General features: G+C 39.1%; 1 protein-coding gene across 1 annotated transcript in view; it reads right to left on the bottom strand.

Annotated features, from left to right (window-relative positions):
- The window catches only part of LOC311049471 (NACHT, LRR and PYD domains-containing protein 3-like), a 43,236-nt gene extending 21,351 nt beyond the window's left edge, over positions 1–21,885 (bottom strand). The window contains exons 1-3 of the mRNA XM_084063046.1: positions 21,767–21,885; positions 5,540–5,591; positions 5,061–5,306 (exon numbers count right to left, since the gene is read on the bottom strand). Coding sequence (XP_083919172.1) covers positions 5,061–5,295 — 235 coding nt within the window. The 5' untranslated portion in view covers positions 5,296–5,306; positions 5,540–5,591; positions 21,767–21,885. The remainder of the gene's footprint in view (positions 1–5,060; positions 5,307–5,539; positions 5,592–21,766) is intronic.

The following is a 21,885-nucleotide window of genomic DNA, read 5'->3' on the forward strand; positions in this document are numbered from 1 at the left end:
ATTACCAAAGAACAGAGGACAAAAGTAATGTAATGGTAAAAGAGGTGTGTGTCAAATGAGAGGTCTTGGTCTTTCTATAGTTGAAGGAGGATTTTTGATTGATTGATTGATTTAATACTTTGCAACAGTTTGTAAATAGTACAGTGGTAAGATTTTACAATTATTGTTAAACGGATAACACAAAAAGTCCTAGGGACTTGTTTCCATTGTGGTCCTGTGTATTCAATTCATCAAGACATTTAAAGTCATACAATATATACAATAATAAATGAGACGTCAATCAATGAGTATGTACAGTAAAGATGGGGGGGTCTGGGGTTAAGCTTAGAAGACTTTTCTAAGACCAGTTACACATTGCAGACAGGTGATGTTTTCAACAGATCATGTGTGTGTTCCAGTAGCTGCTGAACTACAGTATGGGACAGTTTCCATTGGGGAGGTAAATGTACATTTTCATTGAAAGGAGATGTCATTCACTGCCACCATTTTCCTTGTTCTCCTTTGTACATATAGTGTTTGTATTTGTTAATGGCATGTATTATTATGTTAATCTATTATGCTATGTTGATTAATTGAATACATAGGACCACAATTGAAACCATTCCCCAGGACTTTTTTTGTGTTATCCTTTGTCAAGGAAATTTGAAGTATGTAATATTGTTAATCTGAAAGAACTCTATAATGTGAATTTAGAACAAACCAATGTATAGTTGTACTGCTTTTTAAGTTTCCCGCAGTCTGTGTGACTCCACCCTGCCTCTATGAGACAGGCTGGCACCTATGCAACATTTAAATTCTTTTGTTTTGTCATCATGCTTGTTGACTAAATTAACATCTCTTTGTGAAAACTGTCTGTGGTTGGTGTTGAGGGGGTGTCTGAAACAAGCCTATTTAACCAGAGGTGGGACATGACCTCAGTGAGTCAGCATGTATGTCCCATTGATGACATGTACGTTGGCTCCACTGTATTAATACTTTTAAACTCTCTCATACTTTGGAAATTGAATTCTTGTCTGTCTCATCATTATTGTGTTATGAGTGCCCCATACAGATTCTGTTTCCACATTTGGAGGTTATCCGCCGTCGATTATTGGACTGGGTTTGCTAATGGAGGCTGTGGACGTGTTTTAATCTTTTAGATTTGTATTCTTGGTGGAAGGTTTTTTAGTGTTGCCGATTAACGTCAGTCGAGAAACGCAGTAATCATAAGCCGACACACTCAAACCGTTAGGAGGTCATGTTTAGTCAGGTTGTGTAAATACGTTCAGTGACTCTTTCATTGTTAGTTTTTGCATATATGTGTATGGAAGTTATTCAATCAATCAATCAATCAAACGGTCGCCGGCTGTCTGTTCAGGGGGACTTTTGTCCGGCCTGAGGGTCCTGTTGTACAGGGATACAACGAAGCTAGCACAGAATGAATGGTGTGTGTGTGTGTGTGTGTGTGTGTGTGTGTGTGTGTGTGTGTGTGTGTGTGTGTGTGTGTGTGTGTGTGTGTGTGTGTGTGTGTGTGCGAGTGTTGTTTATTGTAATGTTGTGTGTACAAGAACAGCACAATGATCTTTTGATCAAGGTTAAGGTTCAGCATCTGTAAGTACATGGAATTTTTTAATGGCCTGTCTTGACTGACCAAGGCCTCGAGAAAACCGTTATTCTGCTGTCTTGAAAAGGAGGGGTACCGAGTAGCTTAAAATTCAAGTGCCATTATTTTTAGGGATTGGTGATTGGGTTGAGGGTTTCTGCTCCATTGGGACGCCATGGCAAGCAGAAATCCGAAAATACCAGTATGGGTTTATTTTCTGAGTTTTGGGCTTGTGGGAAAGTTACTCTCGATAATGAGACGATTTGTTTACTAATTTTCCTTCCCAATTTCTTTTAGGATCGGTGTCGTTATATGGGAGGCTAACTTAATGTTTTGATGTGATTTCATGTTGTTGTATAATGTGTGTTTCATCCCATGTGTATTCTGTGACTAATGGCACGACTAACAAACTAATCGATAACTGACCTATTGAGACGTGCGTTGTCGGATGTGTTACTTTACATTTTTCTGGTAGCCAGGAACACTGGGATTTCCGAAAGTCCGAAACACGGGGGGTAATGTATCTATTTTGATTGTTTCAATTGTTTATTCTGATCTGAAGTATCCTAGTGCTTTTCCTACTGAATAATTGAGCATAAGGGCTGTGTAAATATATGACATGGTTTTTATGTGTGCTTAGATTTGTATTGAATGATGCTAATTCATGTCATGTTTTATTTTGTTTCTTTTTAAGATGTTTTTGTAGAAAATGATTTCTTCTCTCTTACTGACACAGACACATGCCAGGACTGCAGGACCACATCACTAAATAGCAATATTAATTTAATGATCCAAGTATGGTAATTGGGAACTAGTTTTGGTTTGAGAATGATTTCTAAACATGACAGTAAGATTAGTTTACTATAGCTAGTGGTGTGCCTCTAAATGCCATACATGTGGTTTAGTTAGGGTATGTTAAATAATGTTATTGTGAGTGTTTATTTTCAGGTCCACTTATGAACTGCAGTGGAACTGTTCTGAGAGAGGAGGAATTGGAGATGATGACAGCGTGCTGAATATCTCTACGGCTTGTGTGGTATTGAGTATCGTGGTTTGCTATAACATATTGATATGTTTTTTCCATATGCAGAGTCAAATGTCATGTGATATATACGGCTACACTATTTGAAAAGATTTCATCTAACCCTATATATCCCTGTGTATAATAGATTTTGGCTGAATGTTGAAATTATGCCCGGCTCTGGCTCTGTATGGGAGTTTCTAGAATTCTGTGATTTTGCATTGTATGAACCCGTGTAAAGATGAGATTATTTACACATGTCTTGTGTTTATTTTACAGATATGGAGTGTGTGCCTATGGAGTCTTCAGCCCTGGGGTTCCAAACGGGGGATGGGCTGGCTGACATGAAGCGCTCTGAATCCTGAAGGACCGGAGTTCTGGATTGGGATGAGATGATCGGTCGGCTGATGCCAGGTGGAGATTTGAAGAGCTGTGACCTGTGCGTTCTTTTCCTGATACTACGTTGCATTGAAGCTGTGGACGCAGATGCTAAGAGGTCTGTCGCCGAAAGCTCTAATGGGGCTGACGGGGAGCTAAAGGAGTGACACCTGGAGTGTCGTTTTTTACTGAATATGCCTGTGGGACACTGCAACATGAGAGACTGGACAATTTTGGATGGAGGCTTTCCTGAGCTGAAGATTTTTAAGTCTGAGGAACGTGTTTTGATGACTAAGGAACGTAATCTCAAATTTTCAATATGTGTTTTGTTTTGGGCTCTGCCTTGTTTTCATGTCAAATGTTTTTTAAGAAGTTCTCCTGCGCACAGGAGCGCATGATGTTTGATTGTTAAATGCTGTTATTAAATGTATCCAGTCATTTTTATGAAGTCGCCCTGGAAGGATGGTTGGGGACAAGGGGGCTGCAGTTGACTTTTCCTAGTGCAAGAGAAAGAAGCATTATAGGTTTTTCGCATCTGCCTGGACGACGTTTAATGTTCGCATTATGCCATTTTTTGTTTTCTGTTTTGCAATCTCATGAGTTCTTTAAATGATTAAAACGGAGGAATGTCAAGGAAATTTGAAGTATGTAATATTGTTAATCTGAAAGAACTCTATAATGTGAATTTAGAACAAACCAATGTATAGTTGTACTGCTTTTTAAGTTTCCCGCAGTCTGTGTGACTCCACCCTGCCTCTATGAGACAGGCTGGCACCTATGCAACATTTAAATTCTTTCGTTTTGTCATCATGCTTGTTGACTAAATTAACATCTCTATGTGAAAACTGTCTGTGGTTGGTGTTGAGGGGGTGTCTGAAACAAGCCTATTTAACCAGAGGTGGGACATGAACTCAGTGAGTCAGCATGTATGTCCCATTGATGACATGTACGTTGGCTCCACTGTATTAATACTTTTAAACTCTCTCATACTTTGGACATTGAATTATTGTCTGTCTCATCATTATTGTGTTATGAGTGCCCCATACAGATTCTGTTTTCACACCTTTTAGCCTTAAAGTCTGACTAACAAACTACATGGCTGTGCAATATTTATTGTATTATTAATTATCAGTAATAATATCCAAATTAAACAAAGTAAAATGGTATGAATTATGGAATAATATGTCTGTCTAATACTGACTGTTGACTAAAGTTAGCGTCTAAACACCAGCATGTTTTATTGTCTTGACCTGTCTCTGTGTTATTTTGTAGTGACTTTTTATGTTTCCTGTTTTGTGTTGTATTTAGGGTTTAGAATCAGAATCAACTATATTGCCTCATCACAGGTTTACAGGTGTGAAACAATTGGTGAAATGTGTTTTTGTTTACTGCTGTGTTCCTTTTGTTTGGTAGTGATATCCTAGTGTTCCTTCTGTTCCTCTATTGCTGCTACCCGTCTTGTCTCACAACAGAGGTAATTTAATTTGACTGTAGTTTGAAAATGTTCACCTGTGTCTTGTTTAACCCCAGCCAATCATGTTAATTGTCCTTAGTGTTCACCTGTGTCCTGTTCCTGTCTATTTAAACTCCCCTGTGTTTACTGTTCACTGCCAGTTTGTTGAATGTCGTCACATGTGTTTAAGTCAGTATTTGTGGAGTTCCAGTGGTTTCCCACTGTAGTTGTATTAGTTCATTTATTGAGCTCCTCATGTTCTTTGTCATATTAAAACTCTTGCATTTGGACAGCTGTGCCTCTGGCTCTTTGTTCTGCCATTGTTCTAACTTCTCCTGACACCAGCTTGTTAAACAGTCGGTCTTGGCGTACGTGCCTGGGTGACAAACCTGTTGCTGACAGCACACCAGTCTGCAGCATCCAGATGCAATGCATCCATGGTTTGCAGACTGCAATGGCAACGTTTTCGATTGGGCTTTGACACACATTCACTCTATGGCACTGCTGCTATAAATTATATTAAGGTTGTTGTGTATGCCGGCCATTTTTCTTTAAAATTAAAGTGATAACTTTTAAAGAATACAAAAAAAACATAAAATAGAGTAATGTAATACATCTGGTCTTACCAACGCTATTCAACTGGTGGGGTTGGTGTTGTTTGAGGGCATCATAAAATGCTGCTCTGACGACTGTTGCACCTTGATCTAGCACCGTTGTATACAGCATCCTCATTTGGCCGATAGGCGTCTTCTCAGCTAGAATACTTTGATACTTCTCACGATGAACCATGGTGGTTCCTAGACTGTCTACTATAGCCATGACTGTGGAGGCGTCTTGAATCAACTTTGCCCTGTTCTGCATCACAAACTGTGCTGCTTGCAAGAGGAAAAAAAGAGTGGAAAATAATGTCATTATATGCATGATAAATAAACCTCTCATCTGTACATCCCCACATAAATAGTAGTTTAACAACTGGTACATTTATAGTTTTACAATATGATATTGAGGATGTACACCTAGGCAAACAAAATGTAGCACTAGCTAACGACTTACTTTAATTAATTAATTTAAGCATTGAACAGAAAAAAACAGAAAAAACACTCACCTTTCTCTGCATCATCTGCATCCTTTTCTGAAGTGGAGCCATCATCAGCATCCTGTTGTACCAATTCATGTTATTTTAATCATATCATGACTGAGTGAGTGCTATTAGACAACATCATGTATTGTATCAATTAATTTAATACACAGGACCCAATGGAAACAAGCCATAGTGCTTTCTAGGGTTAAATCATTTAGCATTCCTTTGTATAGAACTGTACTTTCTGTGCTTTTTTTGCAAACTGTTAATAAAGTATTCAATCAATCAATATTGGCTTCAGTAGTGCTTTTCAACCAGAAACCCACCACCTTTTGTGTCCACTGTTCATATACTGTAGTAATAACTACACGTTTCTTATCAATATAACCTTTCTTTGAGCCTTGTTTAAACTGTAGGCACCAGTACCTTGCTAAAGTGTCTTCACATATCTCTCAAATACCCCCAACTACTGTATATCATATTAAGCTTGTGGTCATAATTATTCAATGGTGGAAGAACTACTCACATTTATTACTTCAGTAAAATTATCAATGCCACAATGTAGAACTACTCTGTTACAAGTAAAAGTCCAGAATTCTAAGTTTACTTGAGTAAAAGTATCGGTAACATATATACTAAAGTATTAAAAGTAAATATGAAGAATGTCCCCTTTCACAAGTTTGTATGACAATATTTTGAAAATAGCAGATCTACAAGATCACAAAGTGTACAAATCTACAAAGTACGTAACTAGTAGCTAAAGTTTTCAAATAATTGTAGAAAAGGTGTAAAAGTATAATATTTGCTAATTCTTTAGTTTTTCAGTAGGACTTTTAGGGCTCTGTTATAGAGCACCGAAGTCTGACGTAATTTACACATCCTTGGTTTGTCTACCTGGTTCGCGGTTTTCCACCCCCATTCTGAATCCCCATAGACGTATTTAATATCGCGTTAAATAAGAACTGTGTTCCAAAAATAAACAAATGATCCCGGCGGTTTTACTCTTATGGATACATCAACTGACGGTGAGAAAACGATATTGTTACTTCCGCCGAATTAGTAAACTTTTCGCCAGAAACAGACTATCAAATATAAGTGACTGGCTATCATAAACGATACAGAACCTCCTCCCTGACAATATCGCAGAGACAGTTTGTTTATTTTTGGACCACAATTCTTATATGAGACGATTCTATGATGACCCAATGTTATTCTCCATAGCGAAATTACTTTACGAACCTGGGGATGAACGTGTGATGTCAGGACTTCTGTACTCTATAGACATGAATGACTAAGCCCTTTGACAAAATAAATACATTTAATAACCATTTAAATTAATTAAAGGATAATGTAGTATTTAGAAAAAGTGCTCCTCGGAGCAAAGGTCTCCACCAGGTCAGGTAGGTTATTGTGGGCCAGCAATGTTTGGAATTCACCAAGGATCGAATATGAAAAATAGGATGGAACCGTCTTCATCACTTGACTATAGAGATAATGTGTACCAATTTGCATGATGTTTTGGACAAGATTTGTAGGAGTAATATAAAATGTTTGTTTTGTTGTTGCAAAAATCAGCCTCCTGCTGACGCTATAATAGGGGAATGTTGAAAGTTCCACCACAATCGGACGCTGCGTTCATGATATGCAGCATTTTGTTGAAAACGGGCCACTCCTGTCAATCTTAGCCAATGAGGATGGAATATGAAAAATCAAACAGATCGGTCTTGATCACATGACTATAGAGATCATGTGTACCGATTTGCGTGAAATTTTGATAAAATCTGAAGGCTTAATATAAAAGAATGTGTTTAACATAAGGTTTTTCCTTGGACTCTAGTTAGGATACAAAGTTAGCATACAAAGCATGCAAAGTTTTAATTGAATTTAATTCAATTGCACGCTGTGTTCATGATTTGAGGCAATTTGTTCAAAACGGAGCACTCCAGCAAACTTTGGTAGCCAATCTTAGCCAATCAGGATGGAATCTGAAAAATCTGAAAAATACTTTCCGTTTAATGACTATAGAGGGCCCTCATTTAGCAACGGAGCGTAAAAAACAGCTTATTTTTTGGCTTAAATTCAGCCGTACACCAACGTCCAAGTGACATTTATCAAGCAATCCTATACAGCCAATCCTAGCGTACATTTGGTCTGATAAATCTGACGCCTGAAACCAAGCAGCATTTAAATAACACGTACTTAAATATTCTCGAAACACCCCGATTTCACGACATGGAGAACCAGAATACGACCAAACAAAGCATAGAAAGCCAATAAGAAAGAGTTTCCCTTGTCCGCCTCGCTGCCTGTCAAGTCACACACACACGCACACGCACACGCACGCACAAGCACCTAACAACTTGCAAGCCGAACTGTCTTTCATGTATTCCGTAACGGTACAATCTTTGTCACATTGGCTAGTAGCCTACATGAATGACTGATTATGATACCAATCACATCATACGTTTGTATATTAATCTATTTAACCCATACCGAGCAGTGTGCGTTCAAGTTACACTAAAATAAAGCAGTAATTTAAGCTATTCCCCTTCCCCGTGAGACTCGGACGGACTGCAGTGAGTCCTGTGGAGCGTCGGGTTTATATCCTCAACCCAGCTAGGTTGTAGATAACGGGAGGCATGCGTTAATCCGACAGACCTTTTCTCCGACTATGTGGCATCCGCGTGCGGTTAGGGTTAGGGTGCGGGTTTGGTTCGGGTTTACTGTTTAATGTCGGAGCACTGCGCATAGGACACGCTATATGCATATGTATAGGTATATATAGGTGTAGAGACCTCACTGTCCATGAAAAGATAACAGTGGCGTCGCCGCGCCGGTCCAAACTCCCAAAAATGCTCTTGCATAAGCGCTTGTATATTTTGAAAATAGCAGATCTACAAGCTCACAACGTGTCGCGATGCGAAGCGTTGTGAGCTTGTAGATCAGCTATTTTCAAATAGCCAATGCAGCCAGATCTGCAATCTTATCTGAATGACTGTTAAAGCAGTTTGTTTAAATTAGTTTATAAAATGTTATATTTTCCCAGGGATTATATATTAGTGTGTTAGGTTATACATTTTGGAGTGGATACATGTGTTCAGATGCCTGTCAGACAGTCAGACAATGCTGCTCCGCAGGTCTAGGATTTAACAAACGGGTTCAGCCAAAGTCAACAACTGCCTCCGACCTGACGTGAGATCTGAACGGGCGATACGCTGAAGTCAATGTCAGGATATATTGATAAATTACGAAAGTTGCGGTGATCTCGCCATACGCCCATTATTTGGTCTACACCGCGTTGATAAATGAGGGCCACTGTGTACTGATTTGTGGACAAAATTTGTAGGAGTAGGCTACTGTAAAAAAAAAAAATGTTTAGCACAAATTGGCCTACCGTGGCGCTATAACAGGCCCATGCGAGAAATTTGGGGCTGAGGTTCTGAATTGGCATCCAGGGAGCTGCGATCAAGCCACGGTGCCGGAGATTAGCTGTACATAGACAGAATGACACACGCACACAATCACACATGGAAGGACGGACGCAAAACATACTCTCTCACCATGCCTTTCAGCCTGGTGAAGACCATGACGCAAAGGCTCTGTTATTGACATGAACGACTAAGCCCTTTGACAAAATAAAATACACACATACATATACACACACACACACACACACACACACACACACACACACACACACACACACACACACACACACACACACACACACACACACACACACACACACATACTGTATATATATTGTATATATGCTCATTTGATTTTCCTATTTGTCTCATCTCTCTAAGAAAGTAGGTAGCTGATACATTGCACTTTTACCTTATAGCGCTAGGTATACATGGCCCTTACGGGCCTCTCGTTTCCTTTTTGCCACAGTGCATCTACACTCCATGGAGTACATTTTTTTGTACCGAATTAACCGAACTAAAGTGATAAAAACCGGAAATAAAAGTGAAGCGCGCGCACGTGCACTGGCCACACGCTTGTGCATGTGATGACACTAAAGTCTCACTCCTAGATTTTCCTGAAACTTGGCAGCTCTGTTGGAGAAATACTCTGTTACAAGTAAAATGTATGTTCACTTCATATGACAACATTGATAATGATTAAAATAAAAACCCTTCACTGTACATCTGTGAATGTGATGTGGCTTCTTTTCTCTCTTTCAGACATGTCACAGGACCTTTGAGAAGAGGGTCTCGTCATCGGCAATATTTATTTCAATAAATAATTTATACACTTCATTGACTTGTCCATACCTTTTTTAACTGTAGGGGGTTTCAAATGTTGTACTGTATGTATATTGTGTTATTGAGACCATGATTAAGGCAATGTGAAATGTAATGAACATTACATATGAATATTGATATGGTGCAATATAATGAACAGATATAGATTGCATAATGTCATGCTTACCATGGATACCAAGGTACAATAGTTAACATTTTCATGAAAATGGACGCTAAAATAAAAAAAACGTTTTTTGCCTTGATTAGGTTGAAATGGATATATAGTGAATTAATATATAATGAACACAGCATATGAACAGATAATTGATATAGATGTATAGTAACACGTTATGCACCACATAACACAAGCCAGGGTGTCTGTGCTCATCATGATGACATTGGAACAGTGAAGATGACAGATTCAGCACAGCGTACTGGTCTGGAGTTGGAAGGTGAACGGGTTTGCTAGGATAGTCATTACACTCGGTTCAACGCTTACCTTCAAATACATAAAAAGCTGTGTCTGTATGTTAACACAAAACTACTATGTTGCTGTGGAGAAACTGGTAAGACTATTGCGTTATCGTCCACGGCCGTCGCTTCCAATTAGAAATATATTTTCTCCATAGCATATTAATTGGGGTATTTCGTCATTTCATCGTCACAACATGTCCCCTTTTTAGATGAGTGTATCAGTGGTGTAATGTAACTAAGTACATTTACTCAAGTACTGTACAATGTCGAGGTATTTTTTACTTTACTTGAGTATTTCCAATTTTCTGTACTTTTGCTTGTACTCCACTACATCTCAGAGGAAAATATTGTACTTTTACTTCACTACAATTATTTGAAAACTTTATTTATAGTTACTTTATAGATTTTAATTATTAAAATTCAAAATATATATACATTAATCACTTCAGCCCTACATTTCGGCCATTTGAAAATAGCAGATCTACAAGAATGGGACAGTCTGCTTAATGAGTACTTTTACTTTTGGTACTTTAAGTACATTTTGAAACCCAAACACTTTTGTAATTGTACTCTGAATTCTGGACTTTTACTTGTAACAGAGTATTTCTACATTACAGTATTGGCTACCGTTGATTTGGTTAAGTAGAATAACAGTTATATCAGTTACAAAGTAAAACAAACACATCTGATCAAGTGAAAGGAGAATCAGCTGGGACACAAACCGAAAACACAGACAGACGCGCTCCGAGATTAGTCCTCAGAGCGGACCCACATGGAAAGAATCTATATGTTCCATATATGCAACTATATGTAACCTATATGCTACATATAAGGATCATATATGCGCATATATGTGCATATATACCACATATATGCCTGGTATAAGCTCCATATAGGCTGCATATATCTCACATATAGGTCAAAATCAGGTGCATATGTGCATATACAGGGTATATAGGTCTCCTATATAGCTTGTTTATACCCTCATATAGGTCATATATGTTGATAATACAAGCCATATAGGTCTCCTATATAGCTTCTTTATCCATATATAGGCTCTATATGTTCATAATACAGGACATATAAGTCTCCTATATAGCTTCTTAATATGTACCCAGAGGAAAGCATAATCCAAGTTTGAGCTCTCATCTCGTGCATGTCCCGTTGCAGGCCAGCACAGTTGCCTGGGGGGCTAAGCCCCCAACCTAGTAGAGACCTAGCGACGCGTCTGCTATCTATCTATCTATCTATCTATCTATCTACACTGTAACACATTTCTGTCATTTCTACAGTAAAAAATTACAGTAACTTATTGTTCTGTCATTTTACAATGTTTAACTTTGCAATGCATCATGGAAAACAAATCATTACAGAAACTTACTGCATTTTTACACAGTAACATAATGTAGAAATTACAGTCAGGTTATAATCTAACTGTAGAAGTTAGTTTTACAGTAATGTAAAGTATACATAATAATGATAATAATAATAATAATAATAATAATAATACATTTTATTTATAATGCACTTTACATTTTTGGAAATAACAAAGTGCTACAGGGTTTAAAAACAAAAGGCACAACAATTTAACAAATGTTTTACATGATGTGAACATCATCATCATTATCAGTTATTTTTATTGTTATTAATTGTATCCTTCAACTTCTTGTTTATGCCCCAAAATGACTGCTATAAAGGTTTTCTAGCAATTTCTAGCAATTATAGAAATATTAGACCTTAATTGTCAAATGTTTAAGAATGTTCTAATCATGTATACTTTGTATTAAAACATTTTCCAAATATTTCATTTTTTAACATTTTGGACAAAATTGCCAATTTTACATTGAGGTGTGCAGATGTCCGAGTGCCCACCTATCCTGTTACTTCACTGGTTCTCAACCTTTTCAGGCCACGACCCCCCAAAATAATCATATTTGAACTGGGGACCCCCAACCCTGATATGCACTTGTAATGTAGGAGTTGAGGCATTTAATTTGACTCCGTTCCACAGATCAATATTTTGAAAATAGCCGATCTACAAGCTCACAACGCCTTGAGTCGATGGGCTATTTTTGCCTCTTTCTTATATTATTTGACAATTTGGTCAACGTTTGACCATTTTTTTTGGTATAGTTTGTTGATTACTTTTGATGCAGTAATTATTTTTCTTTTTTAGGTATTAAAAGGGTTACTTAAATTGTCACTTCACTGTCACTGCCACCTACAGATCCCCCCCAATCATGTGGGGATCCCCCTGGGGGGTCCCGACCCACAGGTTGAGAACCTGACCAGACCTACAGTTACGTCACGCAGCTGCTCAAGGCGGAGCTTATCAGTTTTGAACCGGGGAGCGTGAGAAACGGAACTAACTAACCGTCGGCTAAGCGAACATTTATTTACAAACCAGTTGCTTCCGTGCTACTCTACCATATAACAGGTAAGTTTAATTAGTTTATGGAATTAAAGTGTTATCCAACTTGTTAGTATCGTAAACGGTGTGCAGTTGTCGTGTATTAGCTATGGATCACACGACGCTCGTCCGTCACGAGCGTCACGGCCGAACTTCAACCTGTGTTTTGCACTTTCTCCATTTACAACCTGTACATCTGCATAAACGTTCAGATTTTAAATATAAAGTGCTTACTCTATGGTCACGGATGTTACAAGTCTACTCGGGCACTCACTCAGCAATACCCATATCGTCTGTATTGTTCAATAAAAAGCATTTAAATTCGATCGATGGCCATTTTCTCCGTATTTCTGTACGCTTTCAACTACTTGACCCTATCGGTTGGGAGGAGTACTGCACTCTGTTACATTATAACTCTATGACAAAATGGCCACCGATCGGATTAAAATGCTTTTTTTTTTAACAATCCGGAATATACGGGTACACTACTTACACCGACACAAAGTGAATTGTAACATCCGTGGCCATGGGGTAAGCACTTTATATTTGAAATCTGAACGTTAATGTAGATGTAGGGCTTTACATGGAGAACGTGCAAACACCAGGTTGAAGTTTCGTCATGACTGTCATAATACAGGGGGTTATACAGACTCGCTCTGGTTCTAAAGCGTCTATATGTTTCGTCGTAAGACTGTGTTGCATGCCCAAACATCACTGATCTACAAGCTCACAGCGACGCATTGTGAGCTTTTAGATCAGTTTTTTTGGGGCGTGCAACACAGTCTTAGACATGGCATTAGCTAGCCCCTACGCGGAACCTCTCCCTCCGCTGTACGCTGTATAGCTCCGAGATGAGGTCCCTCGTTAGTTACTGCCGTCTGTTTTCGAAATGGTCGCACGTCGTCCACTTTACATGTTTCTTACCCCTTTCTGCACATCGTATCCAAAAAGTAAAGCATTTCCGCCACTCTCTCAGGTGTTTGAAGTTTTAACGCGCCATAAAAGCTATCCAACGGGTTGAAGAAAGTATTTAATTTGCCTCGGTTTTCATCCGGTTCCATAATATTTTGCATTAGAAGATGCAATTCAACATTTGACCAGTAGGGTAACCAGTAATGTTATCTCTACGGGCGCAACTCTTGCGCAATGTCTTAAAAACCATGTAACCGGATGAAAACCGAGGCAAATTAAATACTTTCTTCAACCCGTTGGATGGCTTTTATGGCGCGTTAAAACTTCAAACATCTGAGAGAGTGGCGGAAATGCTTTACTTTTTGGATACGATGTGCAAAAAGGGGTAAGAAACATGTAAAGTGGACGACGTGCGACCATTTCGAAAACAGACGGCAGTAACTAACGAGGAACCTCATCTCGGAGCTATACAGCGGAGGGAGAGGTTCCGTCGGAGCTAGGCATTAGCATATTAATTTCCATTTGGTGCATGATGTCATTGTTTATTTCAGGTATAAATCAGACCACATCAGTGAGAGCAAATGTTGGCCTTGTTTGTTTTGACTGTAATTCATTATTATTATTACTCTCCGCAGGAGAGTATTGTTTTCACTTTCTAAATATGACACACCGATTGGTCAAGCCTCACGTGACACGTGACAATACGGTGAAATACTGTATAAATACATGGCGTCAAAGTGAGGTAAGACAGGAACCATCACGAAATGGCTGCATGGCTGATACATAATTGGCAGATAGGACAGATAGGACACTTATATAGACAGGAGGGATATGACACTTACACAGACGGATAGGACACTTACAGTACACAGACAGGACGGATAGGACACTTATACAGACAGGACGGATAGGACACTTATACAGACAGGACGGATAGGACACTTATACAGACAGGACGGATAGAACACTTACACAGACAGGACGGATAGGACACTTACACAGACAGGACGGATAGGACACTTACACAGACAGGACGGATAGGACACTTACAGTATACAGACAAGACGGATAGGACACTTACAGTATACAGACAGGACGGATAGGACACTTATACAGACAGGAGGGATAGGACACTTACATAGACAGGACGGATAGGACACTTATACAGACAAGACGGATAGGACACTTATACAGACAGGACGGATCGGACACTTATACAGACAGGATGGATAGGACAGTTAGAACATAAGAATTAGAACATTCCCAACATTCCCAACACAAGTCTGGTAAGAGTGAGGTAAGACAGGAACAATCACGAAATGGTTGAGAAATGGCGGATACTGTAACAATTGGATAGGACACTTACACAGACAGGACGGATAGGACACTTACACAGACAGGACGGATAGGACACTTACATAGACAGGACGGATAGGACACTTATACAGACAGGAGGGATAGGACACTTATACAGACAGGACGGATAGGACACTTATACAGATAGAACATTCCCAACATTCCCAACAGCGGAGAGTTGTGCTCCGAGGAGCACTTTTTCTAGTTATTATTATTATTACCCTTATTATTATTATTATTATTATTATATCTATGCATTTTGTTTTGAACCTACAGTACAAAGTAAAATCATTTCAACGTTTTCAGGCCATGGACCCCCTAGCTGAGAGAGAGATGAAGCAGGGACCCCCTCTATATTGTATAAAATTGTGTTTCAAATTCAACTTTTTTTGTTTACTTGGTCTGCTCTTTTTCCCTCTTTGCCAAAAATAGCAGATCTACAAGCTCACAACGCCTTGCAGCGTGAGGCATTGTGAGCTTGTAGATCTGCTATTTTTGGCTAAAGTTCTCCTCAGAAAAGGGATGCTAAGGTTCAAGTGGTTAAGGTAAAATAAATAATCATATCACACAAAGATTTAGCGGACCCCCTGTAGTAATTCTGAGGACCCCCTTGGGGTCCCGGACCCCCTGTTGAAGACCCCTGCTTAAGACAGTTAAATTAACACTGAGTTTAGTCTGCACACTTTTTACTGTTTTTTTACTGTTTTAAAGCATTGCAAATACAGATACTATATGGAGGTCATGTTTTAGTTTAACAGTCTATTGTTATGTGGAAAGCAACAGACAAACACTGTTAACATGCAAACCATATATGTCAAATTATCTTTAGGTGAAGTTCTCACAGCTACACAATGGATGCTGAGCATTGAGGTCGGTCGTTGTGGCTCCACAGATCAACTTCCTGGCTGGAATGGCAGCTTTTCCAGTTATTACAACTTTGGTGTACCAGGAGGAGCACGCCTGTTACACACTGGAATTCATTCAAAGGTAACTTTCTGCTTTAAGTAGAACCATCATGTGTAACTCGAATGATGTGCTCTCTTGTAGAACGGCTGTGAGTGCACCTTTTCCATTTGTGTTTTGTGATTTCAGATGTTTCGTTGGGATCAACCCATTGGCGGTGGCACCAAACAACAAAACTGCTCAGCCAGAAAAGTGGGTTTGTCCTCCTGTCTCCTCCCTCCTGAAGCAATTGATGGACTTTGATTGGCTTTGAGTGTAAGTTATGTGCAAAACATTTGGACCATTCTCTTCCCCACTATATGAATGACATTGTCATGGTCATATTTTAGTAGAGTTGTTCAGAAGTAAAGAAGTGGTCAGAACACTGTCTTAAGGGCTTTTCTTAAGGGGTTTTCTATCTAAAATCCACAATGCATTGCATAAAGGCATAGCTATTTTTTAAAGATCTTTGACAGACTACAAACTAAGGTTACTTTTCTATGTCTCTGCAACCTTGTGATACCTTTTACCCCGATCTACAGCCATACCCTCCAGCCTCTTCTACACAGGCCTGCTGACCTGTTGATGAGGTATGTTTTCTTTAGATTGAACCCATTTAGACCTACAAGCTCATAGCACAGCACTCGGTGCGAGCTTGTATAGTAGCCTATAGTTTTGATGATTTTTGACCAAGTACAATTAAGGGCCTTTTCTCTTTTCTGCACAGCCGTATGCAGCTACATATATGGACTTGGATCAGTGGAACCAAGAAACACCCAGTGTACTGCAACCTCCATCTCCGTCCAGTGATGCTCCAGTAGAAGGTGTGGTTCCTCAGCTAAGTGTCAGCAGACTTGCACTGTTGTCCTTCAAATTCAGGATTCATAGATGAGTTTTGCATTCTACTTTTTTTTTTTTTACTTTTCTTTACAGTTTTTGACGTGCTTTCAATCTTTCTAGGTCAACCAAATCCATCTGACCAGAGCATACCAGAGGGTCAAGGGTGGCAGCCTTGCGACTCTTGTCGGTCTGAGGTGGAGAAGCTCCAGCTCCTGTTGAGGAGGATAACCACTGTGCTCTCCAGTATCAGAAAGTTTTATTGCCTGTAATGTTGCAGTTTTCAGTTGTCTGCTAATTTCTTTGTCTCACTTGAAACTTTACTTTATCCTGTACCTCTTTTGTGAGTTCTCTGACATGACTGGAAAACTTTGGTATCCCAAAATAAAACTGTTTTCTGTTTACTGGGAAATCGACCCCTGCTACTGAACAAATACTCATCAATGACTGCTATCAGAATATACTGTAGAGCTATATAGAACAGTACTCAATCTTATTGTTTTACAAATACACTGAGTAGACTCAGATTTTTTTGTCTTTGTTCTAGGCTCTGAGCAACTAGACGCACTGAAGGGCTTTATCACCCTGGAGTCTGGAGTGTCCAGTCTCGGGCAGCAGGAGCTATATCCAGGTATGGATGTATACGTTTGCCATACATTTCACACTGAACCTGACGTTCTTGGTAGCGAGTGATCCGTGTTGTGAGCTGCAACTAGATAGTGAAGTTTTCAGAAGGTCACAGTTGTCTGTTTTCATGGTGCACTGAGCGCAGAAAGGGGTCAATGTAGCTGAGCCTTACAAGTGCAAAACTGATGTCTTAAAATGCAGTTTGTTAATTGCTCGCTCTCTATTCACAGGCTGTGGACAGTTGATTTCCTCTGTGCAGCTGGCAGCCATACACCAGCGTGCCAGGAAGGACTGCAAGAGGCTATTCCATGCGTTTTTCGAGGTGTTCTTCACCCATGAGGAGTGCCGCAATGCCGTCGTATACGGAAAGCATGGTGTCATCCCAGAGGGGAAGAACAAACTGGATGAGGCGAAGAGGGATGCACTGTTCAGTAAGTATTTGTCACACCACTAGTTCCTCAGAGTAGTGTTATAGATGGCCAGTCAGTGGAGTTGGTAACCACTTATAGATATCTTGGGACCATAATCGACAATCGTCTGAAATTCGATTCCAATACTGAAATTGTTTGCAAGAAAGGCCAGCAGTGCCTTTTCTGTTTAAGGAAGTTAGCCAGGTTTCAGGTAAACAAATCAATGATATAGAGCCTTAATTGAATCTGTCATGTACTTTTCTGCCATTTGCTGGTATGGTAATCTAGGTATTAGACAGAAAAATGCCCCTAAAGGAGAATTCCAAACTAAAAGGCTTTCTTACCTTTCTTTGTAGTTGTTAAGTACACACCAAAGAGGTCCAGGTGTTATTTTGTGCAAAAGCTCCTTATTGGCTATTTCCCCTACCATGAGCCCTAAATGAATTGCATTGAATGGGGCTATGGGGTGTTGTGCTAATTCGCTTATTTCTTTTGCTCAAAATTATTATTATTTTTGTATATATTCTCTTTTCATAATGTAAATAATATCCCAAGCAGCACACTTTACTACTTATTTCGATGGAAATAAGCGAATTAGCACAACACCCCATAGCCCCATTCAATTCCCATTCCATTCAATGCAATTCATTGAGGGCCTATGGTAGGGGAAATGGGCAATAAGGAGTTTTTGCACAAAAAAACACCTGGACCTCTTTGGTGGGGACGTAACAACTACAAAGAAAGGTAAGAAAGCATTCTAGCATGGAATTCTCCTTTAAGGGAGCTAGAAAGATTGTGGGGGGTATCTTGTGACAATGTATACACATGTCTGTCTTACTGTATTGTGTTTTTAGGGCTTTTATTATCTGCTGTAAAAGGCCCAGCTTGGGACATATAAATACACTTGATCCTTGACAAATCTTGGTTTTGTAAATTATATTCTCAATTTATGATGTCACCAATACATTATCATTGGGCAATTTGGCTGCCTTTGTGCAGTAAAGAAATGCAGGTTCCAACATGTTGCGCTGGTGGGACGTACAGTACACTCTGAACCAGGTTGGCCTCATCTGTGGCTATGCTGTGCTCAGTCTGTAGAGAGTCATATTCATATAGTCTTTAAAATGTATATATTTAACCGGGGGAAACCCATGTTGACTGACTTGTGTCATGTCATCTTCTCTGTCTGCAGACTACGTCTTGCGGTGTTCCTCTCTGGCATCATGGACCAATGTTTTCACTGCAGAGGGCTTGAAGAAAGCCATGACCAATAAGTGCCGAAGCCGTGCTGCAAAGGACTAGGTACTCCCCAGTGTTTTTGGCAGCAGATTTTTGTCCACTAGTCTCTTCCTAACATTTTAGTCTAGTTATTTGTTGACGAAATTGTCAATACATTTAGTCGTCATAGCTTTTATTTAGTTTGTCAGTGGAAAAAGGTAGAACATTTTTCGTCTTAGTTTCAGTCGACGAACAACACTATGTTTAACAAAAATGCACTGTTTTGGTTGTGGCCATTTGTTTATTACACATGCAAAATGTTAAACATGATGCACTTTTGCACTTAAAGGACCACTTTTCAACCGGCTTTCATAAAATTGGTCCTCACTAATGTTCATGATAAAATACTACCCTCTTTTTCCTACTCGGTCTGTCTCATAGGAGGGCTGTGGGCAGTTCAGAAACCTGTCCACCAGTGACATCATCAATGTTGAATTCAAGCTAATAGAAACTGTAACTTACTATTCATAATAATATTTGTGAAAAGTTGCAATGCAATAATGGAAGCCATCGTTCTCACGATAATACAAATCTAAATGTGTTTTAAAAATATCTTGTTTAATAAAAAAAAACGGCCAAACGATGATGTCACTGGTGGATGGGTTTCTGAACTACCCACAGCCCTCCTATGAGACACAGACAGAGTAGAAAAAAATGGTAGTATTTTATCATGAACATTAGTGAGTACTAATTGTATGAAAAGTGGTGAAGTGGTCCTTTCAACTTTTATGTAAATTTTGATGCCAATACATATATTTTTTTGATATGCTGTTAAAGCTGCCTGCTATGTTTGTTCATTAATAAAACATCAATGATGAGTAACTAACTTCTGTCTGTCTATTCTCTTGGGTCTGTGTCCTTCCTGGGTTTTGGCATTTCCAAAAGCCTGGCAGGGGAAAAGGAGTGTTAACCATGTCCCGGACCTTAATTTAATTTAAATTTATATTATATCTATATCATTTATATCATTTTTTTTATCCAGCTGTTTGCCACTTTAAAAGCCATAATGTTTCATGTTTGCATATTATAACTTGTTTAAATAAAGTGTTAAAGTTCTACATTTGGGTTTCTATTGGATTTGATTAATGTGTACATGTAAAACAAACTTATCACCTATTTCACCTATTTTATAGGTGATATAGGTATCATATAATTATGTTTCATTGCATATATGTAGATATAGGTACATACAGGTCATATATGTACCTATATGTTACATACAGGTCATATGTACCTATGTTACATACATAAAATTGGCACCTTTCCTATATGTATATGCACATATATGTACATATATGCACATATATATATATACATATATGCGGTCCTATATTACAAACATATGACGCATATAGGTTCTTTCCATGTGGGGAAGTAGGGGGCGTGGTCAGGAATAGCCTCTATACTCTTAGTTGCTTGAGAAGAGAAGAGAATGCACTTCAGACTTCTGGTGATTAGTAATCTTCTTGCCTACCGTTGTTGAATGGACTTATTGTAAGTCCCTTTGGATAAAAGCATCTGCTAAATGACTGTAATGTACTGTTTTAGAGTTAATTTATTATAGAGTGACAGAGTGAAGAGGCACGTTTATCACACACATCAGTGGATGTGCTGAAATCATTTCAGCTCTCTGTGACCTACGGTGAAATTGTAATGATTTTATCATTGTCTCCGCCAGGCCGAAAGGCATGGCCGAGAAACTATGTTTTGCACCCTGTCCGTCCGTCCGTCCGTACGTCCGTGTGTCCGTCCGTCTGTCTGCGAGCAGCTAATCTCCAGCACTGTTGCTCTGTCGCTGCAAAACTGTGCACACACACTCCCTGGATGCCAATGCCGAAATATTCAGATTGGCCTGTTATAGCGCCACCAGGAGGCCGATTTTTACAAAACACATTGTTGGATATTACTCCTACAGATTTTGTCCAAACGTCACGCAAATCCGCACACAGTATCTCTATAGTCATGCGATCAAGACGGATCACTGGCGTATGGTGAATTCTAACGTTGACCGGGCCAGAATCTTAACCCCGCACAACAACGGCTGATAAGTCTATAGAGAATTACAGAGCCATTCCGGGTGGAAAACGGAACGCTCGTCCCAAAACACGCCTCTGAGATGGATCAGTCCGATTTTTCATATTCCATTCTGATTGGCTAACATTGGCTTCCAAAGTTTGCAGGATAGATCCGTTTTGTACAAAATGCAAAAAGGGAGCACTTTTTCTAGTTATTATTATTATTTTAAAATTTACTACACCATTTATGGAAACCTGTTAACACTTTGGAAACCACTTCACTCAAATCCACACATCTATAAATACAAGATTATGTTAACCCTGCAAGACCCGGATATATTTCTACTTGCAAAAAAAAAGTTCAACCTTTCAGATGGTGTTTTAGGAGTACTTTGGAGAGGAAAACATAATGTTTTTTAAAACAAATAGTTTTCGTAAGGTTTTATTGAAATGTTGTTATATTACAACAGTGGGTCTAACGGATAGCAGAATTTCCTATAGGCCATTTTTACTCTCTGTCAGAATAGCATGGCAAATGTCTATATACTTCACTAAAACAACTTAAGGGTTCATTTATATGGTTATGGTTTATTATTTGGCCTCAGAACAGTATATATTATGAATAATATTGGGCTTCAGAACAGTACATTATGAATAATAACATCAATAAGCCATATTTTTAAGAAGTTTGATTTTTAAGCTGAGAATAAAGAATTCACAATGTAAGGCCTGTAGCCTACCTGGGTCTGTGGAGCTGAAGCTGAAGGTGGAGCTGAAGGTGGAGCTGAAGGTGGAGCTGGGTGTGAAGGTGGAGCTGAAGGTGGAGCTCGGTTTGAAGGTGAAGGTGGAGCTGAAGCTG

Source organism: Gymnoscopelus microlampas (assembly GCF_963454915.1).
Source record: "Gymnoscopelus microlampas genome assembly, chromosome: 7".
NCBI lineage: Eukaryota > Metazoa > Chordata > Actinopteri > Myctophiformes > Myctophidae > Gymnoscopelus > Gymnoscopelus microlampas.